Source organism: Vipera ursinii (assembly GCF_947247035.1).
Source record: "Vipera ursinii genome assembly, chromosome: 2".
Classification (NCBI taxonomy): domain Eukaryota; kingdom Metazoa; phylum Chordata; class Lepidosauria; order Squamata; family Viperidae; genus Vipera; species Vipera ursinii.
In genome coordinates this window covers 286,060,391-286,083,571 of record NC_139513.1, presented here as the reverse complement: position 1 = coordinate 286,083,571, position 23,181 = coordinate 286,060,391, and the positions used below count along the sequence as shown (strand labels likewise).

At 43.8% G+C, this 23,181-nt stretch overlaps 1 protein-coding gene across 1 annotated transcript in view; it reads right to left on the bottom strand.

Moving 5' to 3' along the window:
- The window catches only part of LOXHD1 (lipoxygenase homology PLAT domains 1), a gene marked incomplete at its 3' end in the record, with an annotated part of 173,043 nt that extends 150,114 nt beyond the window's left edge, over positions 1-22,929 (bottom strand). The window contains exons 1-4 of the mRNA XM_083351181.1: positions 22,511-22,929; positions 18,845-18,959; positions 13,181-13,261; positions 11,549-11,733 (exon numbers count right to left, since the gene is read on the bottom strand). Coding sequence (XP_083207307.1) covers positions 11,549-11,733; positions 13,181-13,261; positions 18,845-18,959; positions 22,511-22,877 — 748 coding nt within the window. The 5' untranslated portion in view covers positions 22,878-22,929. The remainder of the gene's footprint in view (positions 1-11,548; positions 11,734-13,180; positions 13,262-18,844; positions 18,960-22,510) is intronic.
- Positions 22,930-23,181: the final 252 nt, after the last annotated feature.

Here is a 23,181-nt window from a genome sequence, read left to right as displayed (position 1 = left end):
TCCTTTCGTAGTATCTTTTAATGTTATGTATTGATCTCTTGTTGTGTTTTTCTTTATTGTTGTACTCTGCTCAGATACATTTTTGTTGAGCCAGATGACCATATAAATCTCTGAAATCTCTGAATAAAATAAATAAATATTCAATGTTGTCCAATAGTCCAAGTAAAAATAGCCACTGATGCTGGTGTCCACCAACAAAAAATAGGAGTGGGCATGCCTGCAGCACCAGCCACACCACAGAACAACTCAAAAAAGCACAGATTGTCCTTGAGTTATGATCACAACTAAGCCCAAAAATTATGTTGTTAAGCGAGACAGTTGTTAAGTTAGTTTTGCCCCATTTTATGACTTTTTTGCCACAGATGATGATGATGATGATGATGATGATGATAATAATAATAATAATAATAATAATAATAATAATAATAATAATAATAATAATAATAATAATAAAGTTGGGAGGGACCTTGGAGGTCATCTAGTCCAACCCCCTGCTCAGGCAGGAAACCTTATACCATTCCAGACAAATGGCTGTCCAGTCTCTTCTTAAAAACTTTAAAAACGATGTTGAGGCTCTAGAAAGAGTGCAGAGAAGAACAGCAAAACTGATCAAGGGACTGGAGGATAAAACATGTCAGGAACGGTTGCTGGAATTGGGTATGTCCAGAATAATGAAGAGAAGGACGAGGGGGGACAGGATAGCAGTCTTCCAGTATCTCAGGGGCTGCCCCAAAGAAGAGGCAGTCAAGCTATTCTCCAAAGCCCCTGAAGGCAGGACAAGAAGCAACGGATGGAAACTCATCAAGGAGAGAAGCAACCTGGAATTAAGGAGAAACTTCCTGACAGTCAGAACAATTAACCAGTGGAACAACCTGCCTCCAGAAGTTGTGAATGCTCCAACACTGGAAGTTTTTAAAAAGAGACCGGAGAGCCATTTGTCTGGAGTGGTATAGGGTTTCCTGCCTGAGCTGGGGGTTGGACTAGATGACCTCCAAGGTCCCTTCCAACTTTATTATTCTGTTATGCGTTTATGCTTAATTGTATAGATTGAGCTTCCAGATTATTGTTGTTGTTGTTGTTGTTGTTCATATGGAAAAGAAAAGACCAATAATAACAGCGCTGAACATTCGAAATATTTCTGCAGACATTCTCATTACAAAAATCAGCTGAAAGTATAGGCAGAGAAACCTGGACCTTAATTTAAAGCATTGAATTTGATTTGTAGCAAACCTTTAAAATAATGCTTATAAAGTAGTTGTCTTTCTCCCTCTGCTGGTCAGATAAAAATTGAGTGGCCTCTTAACGTTAGATTTCATTGTCAAACTGAACAAAAACCCACAGCTTTTTAGTCTCTTTTATATTAAAAAAAGAGGAGTTGATGCAATTCAAAACTTGAAGGTGAGGAATGGATAAAAAGAAAGGTGAAATTAAAGTTTGAATACACTAAGGTATACCGAAGAGAAGAGAAGAGAAGAGAAGAGAAGAGAAGAGAAGAGAAGAGAAGAGAAGAGAGGAAAGAGAAAATAGAATAGAATAGAATAGAATAGAATAGAATAGAATAGAATAGAATAGAATAGAATAGAATAGAATAGAATAGAGCAGAGCAGAGCAGAGCAGAGCAGAGCAGAGCAGAACAGAACAGAACAGAACAGAACAGAACAGAACAGAACAGAATAGAATAGAATAGAATAGAATAGAATGGAGTGGATTATAAAATGGAACAGAACAGAATAGAACAGAACAGACCAAAACAGAATAGAATAGAATAGAATAGAATAGAATAGAATAGAATAGAATAGAATAGAATAGAATAGAATAGAATAGAATAGAATAGAATAGAATAGAATGGAATGGAATGGAATGGAATGGAATGGAATGGAATGGAATGGAATGGAATGGAATGGAATGGAATGGAATGGAACGGAACGGAACGGAACAGAACAGAACAGAACAGAATAGAATAGAACAGAACAGAATAGAGAATACAATAGAATAGAGAACAGAACAGAACAGAATAGAGAATAGAATAGAATAGAATAGAATAGAATAGAATAGAATAGAATAGAATAGAATAGAATAGAATAGAATAGAATAGAATAGAATGGAATGGAATGGAATGGAATGGAATGGAATGGAATGGAATGGAATGGAATGGAACGGAACGGAACGGAACGGAACAGAAGAGAAAAGAACAGAACAGAATAGAATAGAACAGAACAGAATAGAGAATACAATAGAATAGAGAACAGAACAGAACAGAATAGAGAATAGAATAGAATAGAATAGAATAGAATAGAATAGAATAGAATAGAATAGAATAGAATAGAATAGAATAGAATAGAATAGAATAGAATAGAATAGAATAGAATATGGAATGGAATGGAACGGAACGGAACGGAACAGAACAGAACAGAATAGAATAGAGAATACAATAGAATAGAGAATAGAACAGGACAGGACAGGACAGGACAGGACAGGACAGGACAGGATAGGATAGGATAGGATAGGATAGGATAGGATAGAGCTGGAAGGGACCTTGGAGGTCTTCTAGTCCTGCCCCCTGCTCAAACAGGAGAGACACTGCAAGGTGCAACTCTTTTGAAAAAGCACACAGTGCCAACATCACAAAACTCCAGTTGCCATCTCACCAATATTAGGAACATAATTTGCAGCTGAAATATATTATCTACTTTATTGTCCTTATTAGGTAAGCTCCTTTTTTTAATTTTCTGTCTTTTTTTCTGTTAATTTCATACTGGGCTGCATTATTGTGCTTATCTCTATAGAGATTCTCAGTGATCTCCCTCTTGGTTGTCCCAAAGGTGCTTTTTTCGAGAGTCAACTGGACTTCCTTGTTTTTGTTGTGATTCAGGGTCAGCCTGTGGGTTCGGCAGTTGGGTCAGGCGATTCAGAGGAGGAGGAGGGGGGGTGTTGGAGAGTTTGCTGATGAGAGCCCTCAGCCAGGCCCCTCCCACCTGGTCACAACGCAGACCCAGCTGTGTGAGCCTGACAGCGTGGATGAAGATGACCCACAGCTGGCCCTGTTCAAGGACGCCCGACGCAGGAGGCAGTCAATCAGGAGTAAACAGAGGAAGGCAATGGGGCACCTCGGAAGGAGGCAGAGAGAAGCCACGCCCTGAACTGTATAAAAGGGGAATGCGTGGGAGGGCTGGTTTGCTGAAGGCAACCCCTTGAATAGCTCCTGTTTCATGGTTCGTGTCTTGTTTGCTTTTATACCCATAAATTTGGCAGGCTTAGTTCCAGCCTCTTGCTTTCTTGCAAAAGGGGTTGTCCCTGCCTTTTCTGCAGGGCCGGTAGCAGGCTAGTACAGAACAGTTTTTTCTTTGAAGACGTTTCACTCCTCACCCAAGGTGCTTCTTCAGTTCTGACTGGATGGTGAAGAAAGGGAGGATTTATACCCCACGCAGTCATTTGGTTGCTGGTCAACACAAAGAAATCTGGTCGACACACAGAGCGCTAACGATGAGATGACTGCGAGGAATATAAATCCTTCCATTCCCTGCCCTTTAGTCAGAACCCTATTTTTCTACTTGCATTTTTACCTGCTTTCGAACTGCTAGGTTGGCAGAAGCTGGGACGAGTAACAGGTGCTCACTCTGTTACGCGGCACTCGGGATTCGACCCGCCAAACTGCCGACCTTCTGATCGACAGGCTCAGCGTCCTATCCCACTGAGCCACCGCGTCCCTGTGGGACCCATTAGGAGGGTGCAATAAGATGGGTCTGCTAGCACCTTTTTCTCCCCCCAAAAATTTCATTAAAAGGAAGATGCTTTAGATGATGAAGTAAGCTCCGGTTCATAAAAAGCTTCCGTCTTTTAATAAAGCCCTCATGTAGGAAAGGTCATCAGACTTGGACCAAAAATAAAAAATAAAAAAATCTGGATGGCCCCTAGGGGAAAAAAAAGTACGATATTTTATGTATTACTTTGCTCTCCTCTATTGGCCTTCTGGATTTTTGCGGTCCAGCTGTGGTGAAACTAACGGACGTTAATTTGTTCGCGCGTTTCTTTCTATCCTGCCTTTATTATTTTTAACAAATACGGTAACTCGAGGCGGCAAACATATCCAACACAACTTCTTCCTCCTATTTTCCTCATAACAAGAACCCTGCAAGGTCAGTTGGGCTGAGAGAATGTGGCTGGCCCAAAGTCGCCCAACTGCTTGCTTAAGGTGGGACTAGAACTCCCGGTCTCCTGGTGATTGGCCCAAAGTCACCCAGTTGGCTTTCATGGCTAAGGCGAGACTTGAACCCATAGTCTCCTACTTTCGAGCCCAATGCCTTAACCACTAGACCCAACAGGCTCTCACATCCCTGGTGTGGCTTGCTTGCACCTGTTTCAAGAGAACCTTATTACAGTTAAGGGATCGTAGCAAGCATCAGTAGTGGGAAAGATTAAGGAAGCATAGTAAATTACAACTGCAAGATGGAGTCGCGTGCAATGTTTGGAAAGGAGCCAAGGAAGGAGTCTGCCCTGTTTGCAAGCCAAGATGCGTAAAGGCTTTGAACGCCTTTCTTGGTTCTCACGTTCTGACTGTAGGCCAGCCGACGGGTTCGTAAGGTGCGTGTCAAAGCCACGGAAGGACCCCCTTTTTCATTTTGGTATTTGAGATTTATGCAGCCCTCCGGTCCCTCCAATCCCTCAAGAAACATTCATCACGCTGCGGCTGATTTTAACCTGGCAGAAGGGAAATGCTGGACAGATGCCTGGTTTAAAACATGCACTCAGCACCTTGGCAACCAGCAAGAAAGTGGGGGGGGGGAATAGACTATTTACTGGACCTGGTACAGCTGCGTGTCTACATAGCTGGCGTTTCCTTCCTTTAGCACGGCGCGGATTTTAAAAATATAAAAAGAAGTAGAGAGGGAAGGAAGAAGAGGATTTGTGTCCTAATAGAGAGGCCACCAACTTTTATTTATTTATTTATTTATTTATTTTAATCCCATTTATATCCCGCCCTTCTCCGAAGACTCAGGGCGGCTTACAAGCTTAGCAGTAGCCTTCATTCTATGTATATGCCTGCTTATTAGGGCTTTCACACATCCCCCCCAAGCGGCATTATTACAAAGTCAGCTTAATTGCCCCCAACAATCTGGGTCCTCATTTTACCTACCTGGGAAGGATGGAAGGCTGAGTCAACCTTGAGCCTGGTGGGACTCGAACCTGCACTCATTGCAGGCAGCTGGTGTTACTTAAGGTGGCCTTAGCCCACTGCTCCACCAAGGCTCTCTTTTGGGGCGCCAGGGACCACCGGTTCCGTGGAGAGAGTTTTTCCCACGGACCGGAGGGTGTGTGGTTTTGTGTGCTGCCTGCATCCCACGGAGGGGGCTTTGCTTGTTTGTGCGCACCGCTTGCTGGCACGCCGCGGCCTGGTACCGGTCCACGGCCTGGGGCTTGGGGACCCCAGGCCTCATAGCCTTCGGAACAGAGTGGCTGACATTCCCGCAGGCAAGGAGGGTAAATCAGGTGACTTTTTAATGTAAGACGGGTGGCTCTAACATTTCGTGTCATCTGGCGATAGTTACACTGAGGGGGGGGGGGGTAAAGGCAATATTAATTCTTTCCCATCGTCCCTCCTGAGCATCGGGTCTTTGCAAGGGACGCTTAAAATGGATACGGGTAGGCTTCAACCGACCAGCGTTTGTTTAGTGACCGATCAAAGTTACGACGGCACTGGAAAAAGTCACTTAGCGCCATTTTTCACGCTGACAACCCTCGCAGCGTCCCCCCCAGGGTCACGTGATCAACATGTGGACGCTTGGCAACCGACTCCTATTGAGGACGGTTGCAACGTTACCGGGGTCACGCAATCACTCTTTCGCAGCTTCCTGACAAGCAAAACCAAGCGGGGGGGGGGGGGGGGGGAGCCAGATTCATTTAACAACCATGTCCCTAAATTTAACAGCTGCAATGATTCGCTAAACAGCTGTGGCAAGAAAGGTCATAAAATGGGGCAAAATATACTTAACCACTGTCTCAATAATAACAACAGAGTTGGAAGGGATCTTGGAGATCATCTAGTCCAACCCCCTGCTCAGGCAGGACACCCTATACCATTTCAGACCAATGGCTGTCCAATCTCTTCTTAAAAACTTCCAGTGCTGGAGCATTCACCGCTTCTGGAGGCAGGTAGTTCCACTGGTTAATTGTCCTCACTGTCAGGAAGTTTCTCCTTAGTTCCAGGTTGCCTCTCTCCTTGGTTAGTTTCCATCCGTTGCTTCTTGTCCTGCTTTCAGGTGCTTTGGAGAATAGCTTGACCCCTTAACCCCTTTTATTTATTTATTTTTATTTTATTTTTAATTAATTTATATACCGCCCTTCTCCTTGGTGGGGACTCAGGGCGGTTCACAGGGCATATATAAAAAAGACAATACAAAAATTAAAAAAGATTAAACCCATGCCCAGTTAAAAACAGTGAACAAGTCTAAAACAACTATTAAAACCCATCCCCGTCAGGCCAGACCAGCTATTTCGAATAGGTGGGTCTTCAGGTCACGACGGAAAGTTCGGAGGTCTGGTGCCATCCGGAGCTCCACCGGCAGTTGGTTCCATAATGCCGGAGCGCCCACAGAGAAGGCCCTCCCCCTGGGGGTCACCAGTCGGCATTCCCTGACCGGCGGCACCCTGAGGAGGCCCTCTCTGTGGGAACGCACAGGGTGGAGGGGAGTTGACGCCGGCAGCAGGTGGTCCCCGAGGTACCCCGGACCCATGCCATGTAGGGACTTAAAGATCGTTACCAAAACCTTGAACCTCACCCGAAAGACAACTGGTAACCAATGCAGCTCGCGGAGCAAAGGTGTAACATGGGAGTACTGGCAAACTCCCAAGACAACTCTCGCGGCCGCATTCTGTACCAGTTGGAGCCTCCGAGTGGTCTTCAAGGGAAGCCCCATGTAGAGAGCATTACAGTAGTCAAGGCGAGAGGTCACGAGCGCATGAGTGACCGTACACAGGGCATCCCGGTTCAGATAGGGCCGCAACTGGCGCACCAGGCGAACCTGGGCGAAAGCCCCCCTAGTCACGGCCACTATATGATCTTCCAGGGTAAGCCGTGAATCTAGGAGGACTCCCAAGTTGCGAGCCCTATCCACAGGGGGTAAGAGCTCACCCCCCATAGAAAGAGATGGAACATTTTGAATGTCCCGGGATGCCGGAATGCACAGCCACTCAGTCTTGTCAGGGTTGAGTTGAAGTCTGTTCCTCCCCATCCAGACCCGAACCGCCTCCAGGCAACGGGACATCACAGCGAGGGCATCACTGGGGTGGTTTGGGGTCGAAAAGAAAAGTTGGGTATCATCGGCATACTGATGATACCCAACTCCAAAACCACGAATGATCTCACCCAGCGGTTTCATATAGATGTTGAACAGGAGAGGCGAGAGAACCGACCCCTGAGGAACTCCACAAACGAGAGACCTAGGGGCCGATCTCTGCCCCCCTGCCAACACCGACTGCGAGCGTCCCAGGAGATAGGAGGAGAACCACTGAAGAACTGTGCCTCCCACTCCCAATCCCCTGAGACGCCGCAGCAAGATACCATGGTCGATGGTATCGAAAGCCGCCGAGAGGTCTAATAGGACTAGGACAGAGGAATATCCCCTATCCCGAGCCCTCCAGAGATCATTCACCAGAGCGACCAATGCCGTCTCCGTGCTGTACCCGGGCCTGAAACCCGATTGGTAGGGGTCCAGATAATCCGCTTCATCCAGGACCATAGGAAGCTGATGCGCCACCACACTCTCGACAACCTTCGCAAGAAAGCGAAGGTTGGAGACTGGACGAAAGTTGTTCAAAACAGCTGGGTCCAAGGCAGGCTTCTTGAGGAGAGGTCTCACCACCGCCTCCTTCAAGGCGGTGGGGAAATAACCCTCACTCAAAGAAGCAGATATAACCGCCTGGAGCCAGCCTCGTGTCCTCTCCCTAGCTGCATAAACCAGCCAGGAAGGGCACGGGTCCAACAAACATGTGGAGGAGCTCAGCCTCCCCATAATCCTGTCCACTTCATCAGGGGTCACAGAATCAAACTCTTCCCAGATAACATTGACAAGACCGCCCGTGTCCTGATCGCCTGACTCTGCCCAGCTGGAGTCCAAACCGGTCCGAATCCGAGCGATTTTATCCGACAGATGTTGACTAAATTCCTCGGCACGACCCTGCAAGGGATCCTCCCTCACCTCCTGATTAAGAAGGGAGCGAGTCACCCTAAACAAGGCGGCCGGGCGATTATCTGCGGACGCGATGAGGGTGGAGAAGTAATTGCACCTCGCCACCCTCATCGCTGCGAGATAAGACCTAATATAGGTTCTTAACCGCAACCGGTCGGGTTCGGATCGGCTAGACCTCCAGCAGCTCTCTCTAAGGTGTGGCAGCACCTTAGCACCCCTAAGTCCTTCATTCAAGGACCCCTCAAGTCTGAATTCTACCATATCCTGAATACTACTGGAATAGAATAGAATAGAATAGAATAGAATAGAATAGAATAGAATAGAATAGAATAGAATAGAATAGAATAGAATAGAATAGAATAGAATAGAATAGAATAGAATAGAATAGAATAGAAATTGGAATATAGAATATAGAATAGAATAGAATAGAATAGAATAGAATAGAATAGAATAGAATAGAATAGAATAGAATAGAATAGAATAGAATAGAATAGAATAGAATAGAATAGAATAGCAGAGTTGGAAGCGACCTTTTAAGGTCATCTAGTCCAACCCCCTGCTCAGGCAGGAAACCCTATACCATTTCCGACAAATGGCTGTCCAGTCACTTATTAAAAACTTCCAGTGTTGGGGCGTTCACAACTTCTGGAGGCAAGGAGTTCCACTGGTTAATTGTTCTCACTGTCAGGAAGTTTCTCCTTAGTTCCAGGTTGCTTCTCTCCTTGGTTAGTTTCCATCCGTTGCTTCTTGTCCTGCCTTCTGGCGCTTTGGAGAACAGTTTGACTCCCTCTTCTTTGGGGCAGCCCCTGAGATACTGGAACACTTAGCAACAGAAATTCTGGGCTCAGTTCTGATCATAGGTCAAGTGACCACCACGGTCCTAAAACAGTAATAAGTGTGAAAAAAGATCGTGTCACCTTTTTTTTTTGGTAACTTCAGTCATAAACAAAAGGTCATAAATTGAGGACTACCTGCATGCAGTTCTGGGGCTCCAGAATCAGGCCCACCAGTGGGAAGGTCTATGAAGATGGTATTCATAGAAAAGTTTTGCTTTCCTCCATTTAAGATGGGGATTGAGAGTTTTCTCTTGAAGTTAGAGATGCATTGCAGCCTTTAATTAAGTTTAAAGGTAAAGGTAAAGGTTCCCCCGCACATGCGTGCTAGTCGTTTCCGACTCTAGGGGCCGGTGCTCATCTCTGTTTCAAAGCCGAAGAGCCGGTGCTTGTCTGAGGACGTCTCCGTGGTCACGTGGCCGGCATGACTAGACACCAAAGGCGCACGGAACGCTGTTACCTTCCCACCGTAGTGGTCCCTATTTTCCTACTTGCATTTTTACGTGCTTTCGAACTGCTAGGTTGGCAGAAGCTGGGACGAGTAACAGGCGCTCACTCAGTTACGCGGCACTCGGGATTCGACCCGCCAAACTGCCGACCTTCTGATCGACAAGCTCAGCGTCCTAACCCACTGAGCCACCGCGTCCCTTAATTAAGTTTATCACTGCTCAAATGTCTTCTAGGCCCAGTGGCCAAATTGTCTGTTACTTGACCTGGTTTGAGAGTTGTTGTTTTTTTTCTTCTTTTAAATCATTTGCCGCTGTAGGAAGTTAAGGCAACTTAAGAATTTATTACAGGAAAGAAAACACCACAGGGTGGAACAATATCCCTTCCTTTGTCATTCATAGCCACGATGAAAAGGGAGTATCAAGCCCGTCCAGCAGCACTTAGGTAAATAAGGATCTCTGGGGGTTTAAATGGGAGAATAATTGCTAGCATATGGCAAGCTGCGACACTGACAGCGGAGCAGAAGTTTTTTTTTTCTGGCTTCTCCCCATGACCTGCAGCTTCTTCCTTGTACGAATCCGGGCAGTTTGTGAAAAGATGGTGTGAAGTCAGGCCAAGCAGCACGGAAAAAGCTTGTCCCGGTTTTGGCAGGGCCTGTTTGCGGGAAATCAGCTTGCCTAACAGCGTCGCCTCCCAGCTTTACGTCCGCGCACTTGAAACCTCTCTCATCCTTTCGTTCATTGCCCTGAAAATGAACTTTTAGCCACCAGAGATGATTAGCTGCTGACCTGCACAGGGCAGAATCGGTTTTCAAAAACTAAAGAAGCGCCAGGGGTGACAGGATAGCAGTGTTCCAGTATCTCAGGGGCGGCCCCAAAGAAGAGGCAGTCAAGCTGTTCTCCAAGGCGCCTGAAGGCAGGACAAGAAACAACGGATGGAAACTCACCAAGGAGAGAAGCAACCTGGAAATAAGGAGGAACTTCCTGACAGTGAGAACAATTAACCAGTGGAACTACCTGACTCCAGAAGCTGTGAATGCTCCAATACTAGAAGTTTTTAAGAAGAGACTGGACAGCCATTTGTCTGAAATGGTAGAGGGTTTTCTGCCTGAGCAGGGGGGTTGGACTAGATGACCTCCAAGATCCTTTCCAACATCATCATCATCAACATTGCCTTGGTGGAGCAGTGGGCTAATGCCTCCTTAAGTAACACCAGCTGCCTGCAATTAGTGCAGGTTCGAGTCCCACCAGGCTCAAGGTTGACTCAGCCTTCCATCCTTCCGAGGTAGGTAAAATGAGGACCCAGATTGTTGGGGGCAATTAAGCTGACTTTGTAATAATGCCGCTTGGGGTGTGTGTGAAAGCCCTAATAAGCAGGCATATACATAGAATGAAGGCTACTGCTAAGCTTGTAAGCCGCCCTGAGTCTTTGGAGAAGGGCGGGATATAAATGGGATTAAAATAAAAAATAAAAATCATCATCATTATTATTATTTATTCTTTTATTCATTAAACACGAACCTGTCAACTGAACATTCAAATTGACTGGCACTAATGGTTGACACGGGTTCCTGCCAGGATCCTAGGTTGTTGTTGTTGTTGTTATCAACAACCTAGACCAAAGAGAAATTTCCTGACATAGAACAATTAACCAGTGGAACAACCTGCTTCCAGAAGTTGTGAATGGTCCAACACTGGAAGTTTTTAAGAGACTGGACAGCCATTTGTCTGAAATGGTATAGAGTTTCCTGCCTGAGCAGGGGGTTGGACTAGATGACCTCCAAGGTCCCTTCCAACTCTGTTATTCTATTCTATTCTATTCTATTCTATTCTATTCTATTCTATTCTATTCTATTCTATTCTATTCTATTCTATTCCTGAAATGGTATAGAGTTTCCTGCCTGAGCAGGGGGCTGGACTAGATGACCTCCAAGGTCCCTTCCAACTATTATTATTATTATTATTATTATTATTATTATTATTATTATTATTATTATTATTATTATTATCATCATCATCATCATCATCATCATCATCATCATCATCATCACCATCACCATCACCGTTGTACGCAATGCTGCACCTTTGGGAACATCCATAGGGTTTAGGCTGCCAATCAGATCTCTCACATACAGGCCATCCCCTTCGTCTTTACTCAGCCAATTGTTGCACGGGAAATAAAAACGGAGGTGGGGCCTGTTCATGTCGGTCACAATCACACGGTCAAGGTACCAGCTGGCGTTCATCCCGGTGTTGTCGTGTTCAATTCTGCAACAACAAAAAAAAAAAACGGAGAAGAGAAAGAGGACTCAGGTTGGCAATCACTACGGTCGACATTTTGCAACCTGCTGCCCTCATTTGTGTCAGAATGGCAGCTGCCACGATCCCCTTTTTTTTCCTCCAGCCAGGGAATTCTGGGAATTCTAACCCCAGCACAACGTATTGGGGGGGGAAGAAGTTGTGGTACATTTCCCGTTTGTCACAGCGGGGTTTTGGCAACAGCGGGGTGGACTTCACACCTACAAATTCAAGACTCTGAAGTAGCAATTTACCCCTTGGATTTAGCGGAACAAAGACTTTCTCTCTGCAAAGGCCATCAGCTTGTTCCGTATTTTTATGTTTCTGAAGCGAGAAGTCTTTGAACTTCGGAGAAGGGCGGGATATAAATGGGATAAAAATAAATAAATAAATAAATAAAATTAATCTATGTCAGGGTTCTTGAAACTTGGCCCTTTTATGACTTGTGGACTTCAACTCCCAGAATTCCTCAGCCAGGCATGCTGGCTGAGGAATTCTGGGAGTTGAAGTCCACCAGTCATAAAAGGGCCAAGTTTGAAGACCCCTGATCTATGTATTGTCAAACAGGGAGGGGGATGCTGTGAGCAATCTGGAGTTGACATTCATTAGAACTGCCCTGTTTCCTGATTTTACTGCACCTTGACCACACGCTTACAAAGGTTCCTGTTGTGTCGTTTTGAAAATCATATTTACCTTTAAAAAAAATAAACTAAATTGTATTGACTGCTTCTGTCTTTTCTTTTCTTTTTTTTATTGGTTAAATTTATTTGCCGTCCATCTCTCTCGGGTGATTTACAATGGTAGAATGGAAAAAAATAAATAATAATAACAAATTGTAAACGTAACTACCGCAAAGCAATGAAATAATTAAAAAAAACAAGGAAAGTCGAATACTATATTTTAAAATATTTGTGCAAGGGGGGGGTACGGGAAGCGCAAGGTCAGCTAATTAGCCGAGTAGCCACTCTTTAGGGTTTTCGAGATTGGGAAATTGTAAGGTCCCTAACCCTTGGCAAAACCTGAGAAATCATAAAAAAAAACTCATCCTGAAAACTCAAAGAAACAGTACTTTTTATTCGATCGAATTAAGTCCTGGGTGGGAACAACATCTGAAACGCCGGCAGCAGGTGCGTGCAGAAGTTTAAAAGTTAGCAGCGTTGCTTTATAAACTTTGTTAGCCAATGAAAATCAGACAACAGAGTAATTACGATATAAGGAAGGCATCAATCATTCCTCTACACTCCTTTATTCCCCCCTTCACCGCATCCCAACCGTGTCCGTGTTTTCCCACGCGTGCGTGAAATTGCTCCCGGACGCAAACCCTGATTACAGAAGCGAGATAGCAATAGTTAGGCAAGGCTACACAATTTGTATCTTTGTCCGGTTCCACTTCCAGAAGCCTACATCGCGAAAATACCTTATTTTCCGGATGGCGCCGACGTTATTGGTCTTCACTCGAAACACATCTGTTTTACTTCTTTCGAAGGCAGAACTGCTCCTGGGTCATTGCAATGAAATATAATGAAATCAGCACATCCTACATAGGAAATAGTAAGTTAATTGTGGGGTGGGGTACCGTGGCCCTTTTTGTGACTTGTGGACCTCCTGGCTCTGGAATTCTGGGAGATGACGCCCACAAGTTTTAAAGTCACCCCGTTTGGAGACACACACACCCTTGCTCTTAATAAACATTGATTATGATATGGCCACCATTCATTGTCACGTATTTTTTACGTGCCAGCAGATAGTGTCTGAAGCACATTGTCGTGATTTGTGAGGCTTTTACACGCCTTGTCGTGACGACTCTCCCCAGTAGGTCAGTGCAGGTACTGAAAAAGTGACTTATGACCATTTTTCACACTTCAGACTGTTGCAGCATTTCCCCCCTCCCCCGTGGTCATGTGATCAAAATTCAGATGCTTGGCAACTGACATGTACTTACGACAGTTGCCCATCTGCCTCAGAGAGGAAGTTCAATCTCAAATACAGTTCCAGAGAATGAAAGCTTTTGATGACGCCTTATCTAAAGTAAGTTTATCTCTCAATGTTTGCATGACCTCTGTAGATGCTGGGGGAAGTCAGCCCCCACCCCCAGCCCCAGAGAAGGAAATATTAAAAGGGCAGAATACCATATTTCCTCAAAGGATCTTAAAGAGACAGAAAAGCATGCCCAGTTTTCTTAATAGCCCCAAGTCTCCCTCCCCCAAGCGGAAACCAGCTCTGTAGAAATGCAGATGTGATCATCCATTCAGGAAGGTTGGAGGCCTCCAGCTAGAGGCTTAGGAAGACAAAGACACCTAAAATCTACGTACCCCTCCCAAACTCTAAGACAGGACATATTAAGATTAACCCACAGATGCCAAGGGGACACAGGTCAAAATACATGACACAGAAAATACAAAGCCTCAAACAGGAACAGGAAACCACCTCAAGAGCCCCAGATGGTATAAAAACCCACTCCCTACATGTGCTCACTCTCTTTTCTTCCAGAGCCCTCTTCCTGCCTGGCTCTCCTCTTCAATAAACTGCAACCTTCTTTTTAAAACAGACTCCATTTTGTTTATTCCCAGCTTGGACTGAACCCTGATGAAGACTTTCCCTTCAACAATGCCATACACTAAATAAATAAAATAAGAAGCTTTTGAGACTTTTATATATATATATATATATATATATATATATATATATATATATATATATATATATATATATATATATATATATATATATATATATATATATATATATATATATATATACATACTGTATATATATATATATATATATATATATTTCTCAACCACAAAGAAATACTGGGGTAAGCATTCATGTTTTAATACAGAAGGCTCTTAAAGCGAATGTAAAAATTAAACCAGAGTCATTTCTTCTAGGCTTGATGGACAAAAAACTTGAAAAAAGAAATCCGGAACTTTGCTGTTCTATGTGTTGGAAGCAGCCAGAATGCTTTATTCACAAAAATGGAAAGTTACTTTAATTCCCACGAATGACTGGAAATAATGATGTAATTTTTTATTTAGCAATTTAGCAGAGATGGCTAAATTACCCAATGTAATCAAAAGTAAAAAAAAAAGTCCAACTTGTTTCTCCTTGAAAACCACTTTTTGTGATTGAAATGGAAAAGAATTATTTTTTGCTCATTAGATAAGTTTGTTGTTATGGAAATGGCTAGTACCTATCAATGTGTAAAAGTAAAAAGCTGAGGCTCTAATATTATTTTATTCTATTGTGCTTAGGGCTAGCATATCAGTATTGCAAGAATCCAGTTGGCCATTAGGTAGCAGCCAACAAAATCTCTGCATTTCTTTGCTGCCATCTAGTGGCCATATGTTTTTTTGCAGCTGAGGTAGAAATCGGTTTCCCCAAGCTTTATGCGTCAAATATGCCAAAAAAGCATAAATGTTCCTTTAGCATTCCTGAACTATAGTCTTTGCAATGTTTTCACTTTTGAGCTGTTTTTCCCAGAAATGAAGGTTTTATTTTTTAAGATCCTCAACTCAAAGTACTGCAGCCAATTTTGGTCACCATATCACAAAAAAGATGTTGAGACCATGGAAAAAGTGCAGAGAAGAGCAACTAAGATGATTCAAGGCCCAGAGGCTAAAACATGTGAAGAACGGCTGCGGGACTTGGGTTTGGCTAGTCTAAAGAAAAGAAGAAATAGGGGAGACATGATAGCAGAGTTTCAGTATCTGAGGGGCTGCCACAAAGAAGAGGAGGGGGTCAAACTATTCTCCAAAGCAGCAGAGGGAAGGACAAGAAACAGTGGTTGGAAACTGACCAAAGAGAGAAAAGCAACCTGGAATTAAGGAGAAACTTCCTGACAGTGAGGACAATTTATTTTTAATTAATTAATTAAATTAACCAGTGGAACAGCTTTGCCTCCAGAAGTTGTGTGTGCTATGTCACTGGAGGTTGTTAAGAAGAGACTGGACAGTCACTTGTCTGAAATGGTATAAGCTCTCCTGCTTGACCTGGGGGGCTGGACTGGATGACCTCCAAGGTCCCTTCCAGCTCTATTCTATCTATCTATCTATCTATCTATCTATCTATCTATCTATCTATCTATCTATCTATCTATCTATCTATATCTATATCTATATCTATCTATCTATCTATCTATCTATCTATCTATCTATCTATCTATCTATCTATATCTATATCTATCTATATCTATCTATCTATCTATCTATCATCTATCTATCTATCTATATAACTTATAAAAATTCATTTAGTGACCATTTAAAGTTGCAAAAGCACTGAAAAAAGTGACATATGACCCTCTTTCACATTAGAACTGTTTCAGCCTCAAAATCAATCAAAATTCAGATGCTTGGCCACTGGTTCATATTTACGACGGTTGCAATGCCCTCTGAGGTCACGTGATTTTGCGACCTTTTGCCAAGCAAAGTCAATGGGGAAGTCGGATTTCCTTGTGGCAAGAAAGGTCATAAAATGGGGCAGAATTTACTGAATAGCTGCCCCGCTTGGCAAACAGACACGTTGGCCTCTGTTGTGTGTCGTAAGTCAAGGACTAGCTGTATAGAGAGAAAGAAAGATGAGGAGTTACAGTATAAGGATTAGAATTTTCCAAGACGTTGCTGCATCCAAAGGAACCCAGGCAAGCATGGTGTGAAAAAGACTTCATCCTTTTTTGATGATGATGATGATGATGATAATAATAATAATAGTAATTGGAAGGGACCTTGGAGGTCATCTAGTCCAACCCCCTGCTCAGGCAGGAAACGCTTTATAATTTCCCCCATTAAAAAAGCACTTAGGTGCTCTCTGGATATTTTGCATCTTACTCTCATCTCTCTAGCTGGAATAATAAATGGTCAGGCTCAGTGGGAAACAGATGTACATCGCACATCTGGAGACAAACAGATTGCCAGCACCAGGGAAAATGTAAACATTTACCATTTACTCATTCGCACAACTTATTTGCCAGCTGAGTTCACCATATGCCCTTGTGATAACTACCTTGGCATTCTCCCCACTACGAATGTTCACATATATTTATTTATTTTATTTATTTAATCCCATTTATATCCCGCCCTTCTCCGAAGACTCAGGGCGGCTTACAATTTAAGCACAAACCAATGTGCTTAGCAATAGCCTTCATTCTATGTATATGCCTGCTTATTAGGGCTTTCATACACCCCCCAAGCGGCATTATTACAAAGTCAGCTTAATTGCCCCCAACAATCTGGGTCCTCATTTTACCTACCTGGGAAGGATGGAAGGCTGAGTCAACCTTGAGCCTGGTGGGACGCGAACCTGCACTAATTGCAGGCAGCTGGTGTTACTTAAGGAGGCATTAGCCCACTGCTCCACCAAGGCCTAAATAGGGGGGGCACCCATTGGTTTAATTAAATTATTTTAAAAGTCCAGCATGTTGCAAAATGTTAGTCTTTTGACTTGTCTTTATTGCCTAAACCCCTTCTGGGCCTGGAACTCTACCTTTTCTTACCAAGTAAAAATCATGGGTAGCAGAAGGCATTAATTCTGTCTGGAAACATGTCTACCTGCCCCAAACAAATGTAAATAGGATACTAACACTTTGTAATGCAAACTGTCCCTGTGCAATTACTGCTCAACTTACGGCCATTCATTTAGTGACCATTCAAAGTTACAACATTGAAAAGAAATTGAAGGATGAACACTTGGCAACTGGCATGTACATATGCCGGTTGCAGACAAGCAAGACTGACAAGCCAAGTCAATGGGGGAAGCCAGATTCAGTTAACTAACGTAACAGCTGTGTCAGAGTGTTCACAGTCTTATTGCACTGAGATAACCCAGGAGTAAACTCAGTAAATAGTGGTCTATATTAAATGGTGGTTTATACTATCCACAATATCATACACCAGGAACAATATACATGTGCGTGTTAACACAGCAGGATCCAACACACAGCAGTTACGGTGGGAAACGGAAGAGAGAGCACACATCTGTGGAGCCCTCCCTTTTATACAAAGGCTCTTAAAGAGACACAGACCCTGCTGGCTCTTAAAGGGACACAGAGCCTGCTGAGTCATTCCCATCATTACATCATACATCTTACATTGCACAAGCTGGTTAGCAGTTAAATTATTACCTTGACAAGCTGCAGTGATTCACTTAACAACTGAGGCCATAAAATGGGGCAAAACTCAAGAGCAAGCCGCTTTCAAAATCCTGCCAAGAAAATTGCAGGGTTTGAGTCAGGCTGTTGCCAGGAGGCAACAGATGATAGATAGATAGATAGATAGATAGATAGATAGATAGATAGATAGATAGATAGATAAGCAAGCCCCAACTTAGCTTTTCTAGCGATCAGACAAGTAGACTAGCCATTGTCCATTATAAGGCACCTTAAAGTTTTCTAAATTATTATTATATCCTTGGGCAAAAGCTGAAGAAGACCTAATTTTTTTTCCGAAATGGCATGGCAAGTCCAAATAATGGAAATGTTGCATATGTTTGGTCATCCTCACCATTCCCCTGCAGATGTAACTTGATTTCCTCACTGACTTGAATGCATTTTGAATTGTGTTATGCCCAGTAAACTGGGAACAGAACAGAATAATAGACTTTGAAGGGATCTTGGAGGTCATCTAGTCCAACCCCCCACTCAGGCAGGAAACCTTATACCATTTCAGACAAATGGCTGTCCAGTCTCTTCTTAAAAACCTCCAGTGTTGGAGCATTCACAGCTTCTGGAGGCAGGTTGTTCCACTGGTTAGTTGTTCTCACTGCCAGGAAGTTTCTCCTGAGTTCCAGGTTGCTTCTCTCCTTGATGAGTTTCCTTCCGTTGCTTCTTGTCCTGCCTTCAGGTGCTTTGGAGAATAGCTTGACTGCCTCTTCTTTGGGGCATCCCCTGAGATACTGGAAGACTGCTATCATGTCACCCCTGGTCCTTCTCTTTATTAAACTAGACATACCCAATTCCAGCAACCGTTCCTGATATGTTTTAGCCTCCTGATTATCTCTGTCGCTCTTCTCTGCACTCTTTCCAGAGTCTCAACAGCATCTCTTTTTATAATGCTCTACCGAATTTGCGCATTTTGGCAATACTCACTTGCTGGTCAGATGGACTTTTGGCGTGATGCCAAATTCACCGAAGAGTGTAACGAAGACGTTGGCCTCGGTCCCTGCTCCTCTGATATCTCCAGTCACGGTCACCACTTCATAGACTGCGAAGGAAAAGGGCGGAAAAGCGATCAAAACGAACAAACAAAAAAAAGTCAGAATTTGAAGAGCCATGTAGGTTTATAGCTGATCCGAAAATCATGGTGAAAAAAACTAGAATTCTGCTCTGAGTAAATGCAGGGTCTGAAAGCTCCTTTTTGATCTATTTTAACACCCCCTGGTTTGACTCACCAAGGAGTTCTTCAATGATTCAGACAGTTTGGAATCTATGCAAAGAAAGGCTACAAGGAATGGTCTAGAGCAAACTAAAGTTTTCTAAAGAGAATAGGAGAAGCTGGGACTGTTTAGTCAAAGGGGAGGGGAGGGGATAAGGGGATAAATGGATGAAGAAGGGAAGGGGCAGGGAGAGGAGAGGAGGGGAGGGGAAGGGAGGAGAGGGGAGGGGAGGGGAGGGGAGAGGAGAGGAGGAGAGAAGGGGATAAATGGATGGCGAAGGGAAGGGAAAGGGAGGGGAGGGGAGGAGAGAGAAGGGAGGGGAGAGGATAAATGGATGAAGAAGGGGAGGGCAGGGGAGGGGAGGGGGGGAAGAGAGGGGAGGGGATAAATGGATGAAGAAGGGAAGGGGAGAGGAGGGGGAGGGGAGGGGAGAGAGGGAACGGGATAAGGGGATAAATGGATAAAGAAGGGAAGGGGGCAAGGAGGGGAGAGGAAAAGAGGGGAGGGGAATAGAGGAGAGGAGAGGAAAGGGGGAGGAGAGGAGGAGAGAAGGGGATAATGGATGAAGAAGGGAAGGGGAGGGGAGGAGAGGAGAGAGAGGGGAGGGGAGGAAAGGGAAGGGAAGGGCAGTTGTTAACTGAGTTTTGCCCCCAAATGGCCATAATAATCACACCTAACAAACGGTCAACTTTGAACATTTCATTTAGTGACCTTCAAAATTCAGACGCTTGGCAACTTGTCTCATATTTATGATGTTCGCAGGGTCCCGGGGGGGACGAGGGGGGTGTCACGTGATCCCCGGTTGCCACCTGACAAGCAAATGGGGGAGAGCCACATTCATTTAAGAACCGTGTTACCAACTTAATAATTGCCACGACGCACTTAACAACTGTGGCAAGGAAGGTCATAAAATGAGACAAAGATGATCAGGGGACCAGAGGCTAAAAGATATAAAGAACAGTTGCAAGAATTGGGGATGTCTAGTTTAGTGAAGAGAAGGACGAGGGGGGACAGGATAGCAGCGTTCCAGTATCTCAGGGGCTGCCCCAAAGAAGAGGGAGTCAAGCTGTTCTCCAAAGCACCTGAAGGCAGGACAAGAAGCAACGGATGGAAACTCATCAAGGAGAGAAGCAACCTGGAACTAAGGAGAAAATTCCTGACAGTTAGAACAATGAAGCAGTGGAACCACCTGCCTCCAGAAGTTGTGAATGTTCCAACACGGGAAGTTTTTCAGAAGAGACTGGAGAGCCATTTGCCTGAAATGGTATTGGGTTTCCTGCCTGAGCAGGGGGTTGGACTAGATGACCTCCAAGGTCCCTTCCAACTCTATTATTATTATTATTATTATTATTATTATTATTATTATTATTATTATTATTATTATTATTATTTTGTTGTTGTTGTTGTTGTTGTTTTTGTTGTTACTTGTTAACTGAATCCTAGACCCTTCATCTTAGTAGAAATATTTACTAATAAAGCAAGTGGGGAAAACTCTGGAATTATTATTTTCCCGTGTTTATTCCAAACATGGTTACTTAACAATGCAAGATAACTTGTAGATTGTTTATGTGTATCGCTCCCCTTTGTGTATCTGTGCAATCGCTCTGCTTAACCCTCTCCTTCCAGGGAAGTAATATTATATGTTCATTTATCTATTCACAGTTAATTGAAGCATAAATTATTCAATTAACCTAAATTCCTGGTTTTACAGACAAGATTAAACCATAAACTAACCACACGGACTAGTTCAGCCACGTGCTGGGCTAAAATGTGGGGAAGTTGATAATTCAGTGTCTGTGTTATGCAAATACAGTCCTTACACTGAATTAAAATGCCGAACATCAGAAGGTGATAATAATTCTTATAGCCCTTAAGAACAACATATTAAGTTGAATGGAGTAGGCTCCAGTTTGCTACTACTTAGTTTTTATATTAAGGCTGTAAGGCAAAAGTAAAAATGTTATTTAACTGAGCTGACTACACAGACGCACTGTAACCGTGTATTTATCTTGGCAAAAATACATAAGTGGTTTATCGCTGCCTTCCTGCAGAATATTTTTTTCCCAAACTTCAACCCTTAAGTGCAGGCAACAACCATGATAGCAGAATTCCAGCATCTGAGGGGCTGCCACAAAGAAGAGGAGGGGGTCAAATTATTCTCCAAAGCACCAGAGGGAAGAGCGAGAAACAACGGTTGGAAACCAACCAAAGAGAGACGCAACCTGGAATTAAGGAGAAACTTCCTGACAGTGAGGACAATCAACCAGTGGAACAGCTTGCCACCAGAAATCGTGGACTCTCCATCACTGGAGGTTTTAAAGAAGAGACTGGACAGTCACCTGTCTGAGTGGGGAGTTGGACTTGAAGACCTCCAAGGTCCCTTCGAACTCTGTTGTTGTTGTTGTAGTTGTAGTTGTAGTTGTAGTAGTAGTAGTAGTAGTAGTTTATTATTATTATTATTATTATTATTATTATTATTATTATTATTATTATTATTATTATTATTATTATTATTATTATTATTATTATATTCTATCCAGAGGTTCTCAACCCTTATCTTCACCCTGTACCCTCTTTACCTTTTATGGACACGGGCCCCCCAAGACGTAACTCAAGATTTAAATCATAACTTTTTTTTTCAAGCCTTTGTGGACCCCCTATGACAGGGGTCTTCAAACCTGGCCCTTTGATGACTTGTGGACTTCAACTCCCAGAATTCCTCAGCCAGTTTGAGGGAACTATGACCCTTTGATGACTTGTGGACTTCAACTCCCAGAATTCCTCAGCCGGTTTGAGGGAACTATGACCCTTTGATGACTTGTGGACTTCAACTCCCAGAATTCCTCAGCCGGTTTGAGGGAACTATGACCCTTTGATGACTTGTGGACTTCAACTCCCAGAATTCCTCAGCCGGTTTGAGGGAACTATGACCCTTTGATGACTTGTGGACTTCAACTCCCAGAATTCCTCAGCCGGTTTGAGGGAACTATGACCCTTTGATGACTTGTGGACTTCAACTCCCAGAATTCCTCAGCCGGTTTGAGGGAACTATGACCCTTTGATGACTTGTGGACTTCAACTCCCAGAATTCCTCAGCCGGTTTGAGGGAACTATGACCCTTTGATGACTTGTGGACTTCAACTCCCAGAATTCCTCAGCCAGGCACACGTGCCTGGCTGAGGAATTCTGGGAGTTGAAGTCCACAAGTCATCAAAGGGCCAAGTTCAAAGACCCCTGCCCTATGATGTTATTGAGCATCCCGCAGACCCCTGCTGACCCCAGGTTGAAAACCACCCCATCCAACCCTTAGAAGCAACAGCAAAAAAACCCAACAACAACAACAACACGCACCACATTCTAATCAACTCCTCCATCTCACCCTTTTTCTTGTTGTATTCATCTTCGGTTTCATGGGAAGATTCCGAATGGTAATCAAGAAGCTCCTGTTTGTACATCTCTGCAAAGTTCTCTTCATCCTTCCTCGCCTTCTTCTTATCCTTATGCTTGGATTTTTTACCTTTCTTCTTCTTCTTCTTCTTCTTCTTTTTCCTCTTTCTCTTGTGGCCATCCTCCTCCTCCTCCTCATCGTTGCCGTCACTGTATTCTTTCTTTCTTTTCTTCTTTTTCTTCTTCTTCTTTTTCTTCTTTCTCTCTTCACTGCTGTCTTCTGATGAGTCTTCGCTTCTCACCTCTGCCGAGTTCCTTTTTCTCGGATTCTTCTTTCTTTCACGGCCCTCCTCCTCCATCTCCTCCTCCTCCTCCTCCTCCTCCTCCTCCTCCTCCTCTGAAGACCAACTCATTCTCATCATCCACTACTCATCTACTCTCCCTCTTCTCTACCACACCACTACTTGCTTCTCCAAGTAATGGAGGTTTTCTCCCCCACCACCACCACCACACTTTTTAGGTTGGTTGGATTTCCCCCCTCTAAATACTTTCCACTCCTCTACTCTTTCTTGAACTTTCCTAATGGCCTCTAACTCTCCCTTCTGCCTCTGCTTTATTGTGATAACTGCCTTTCTCCCGGGCAGTTATCTCATGTGGGCTTCT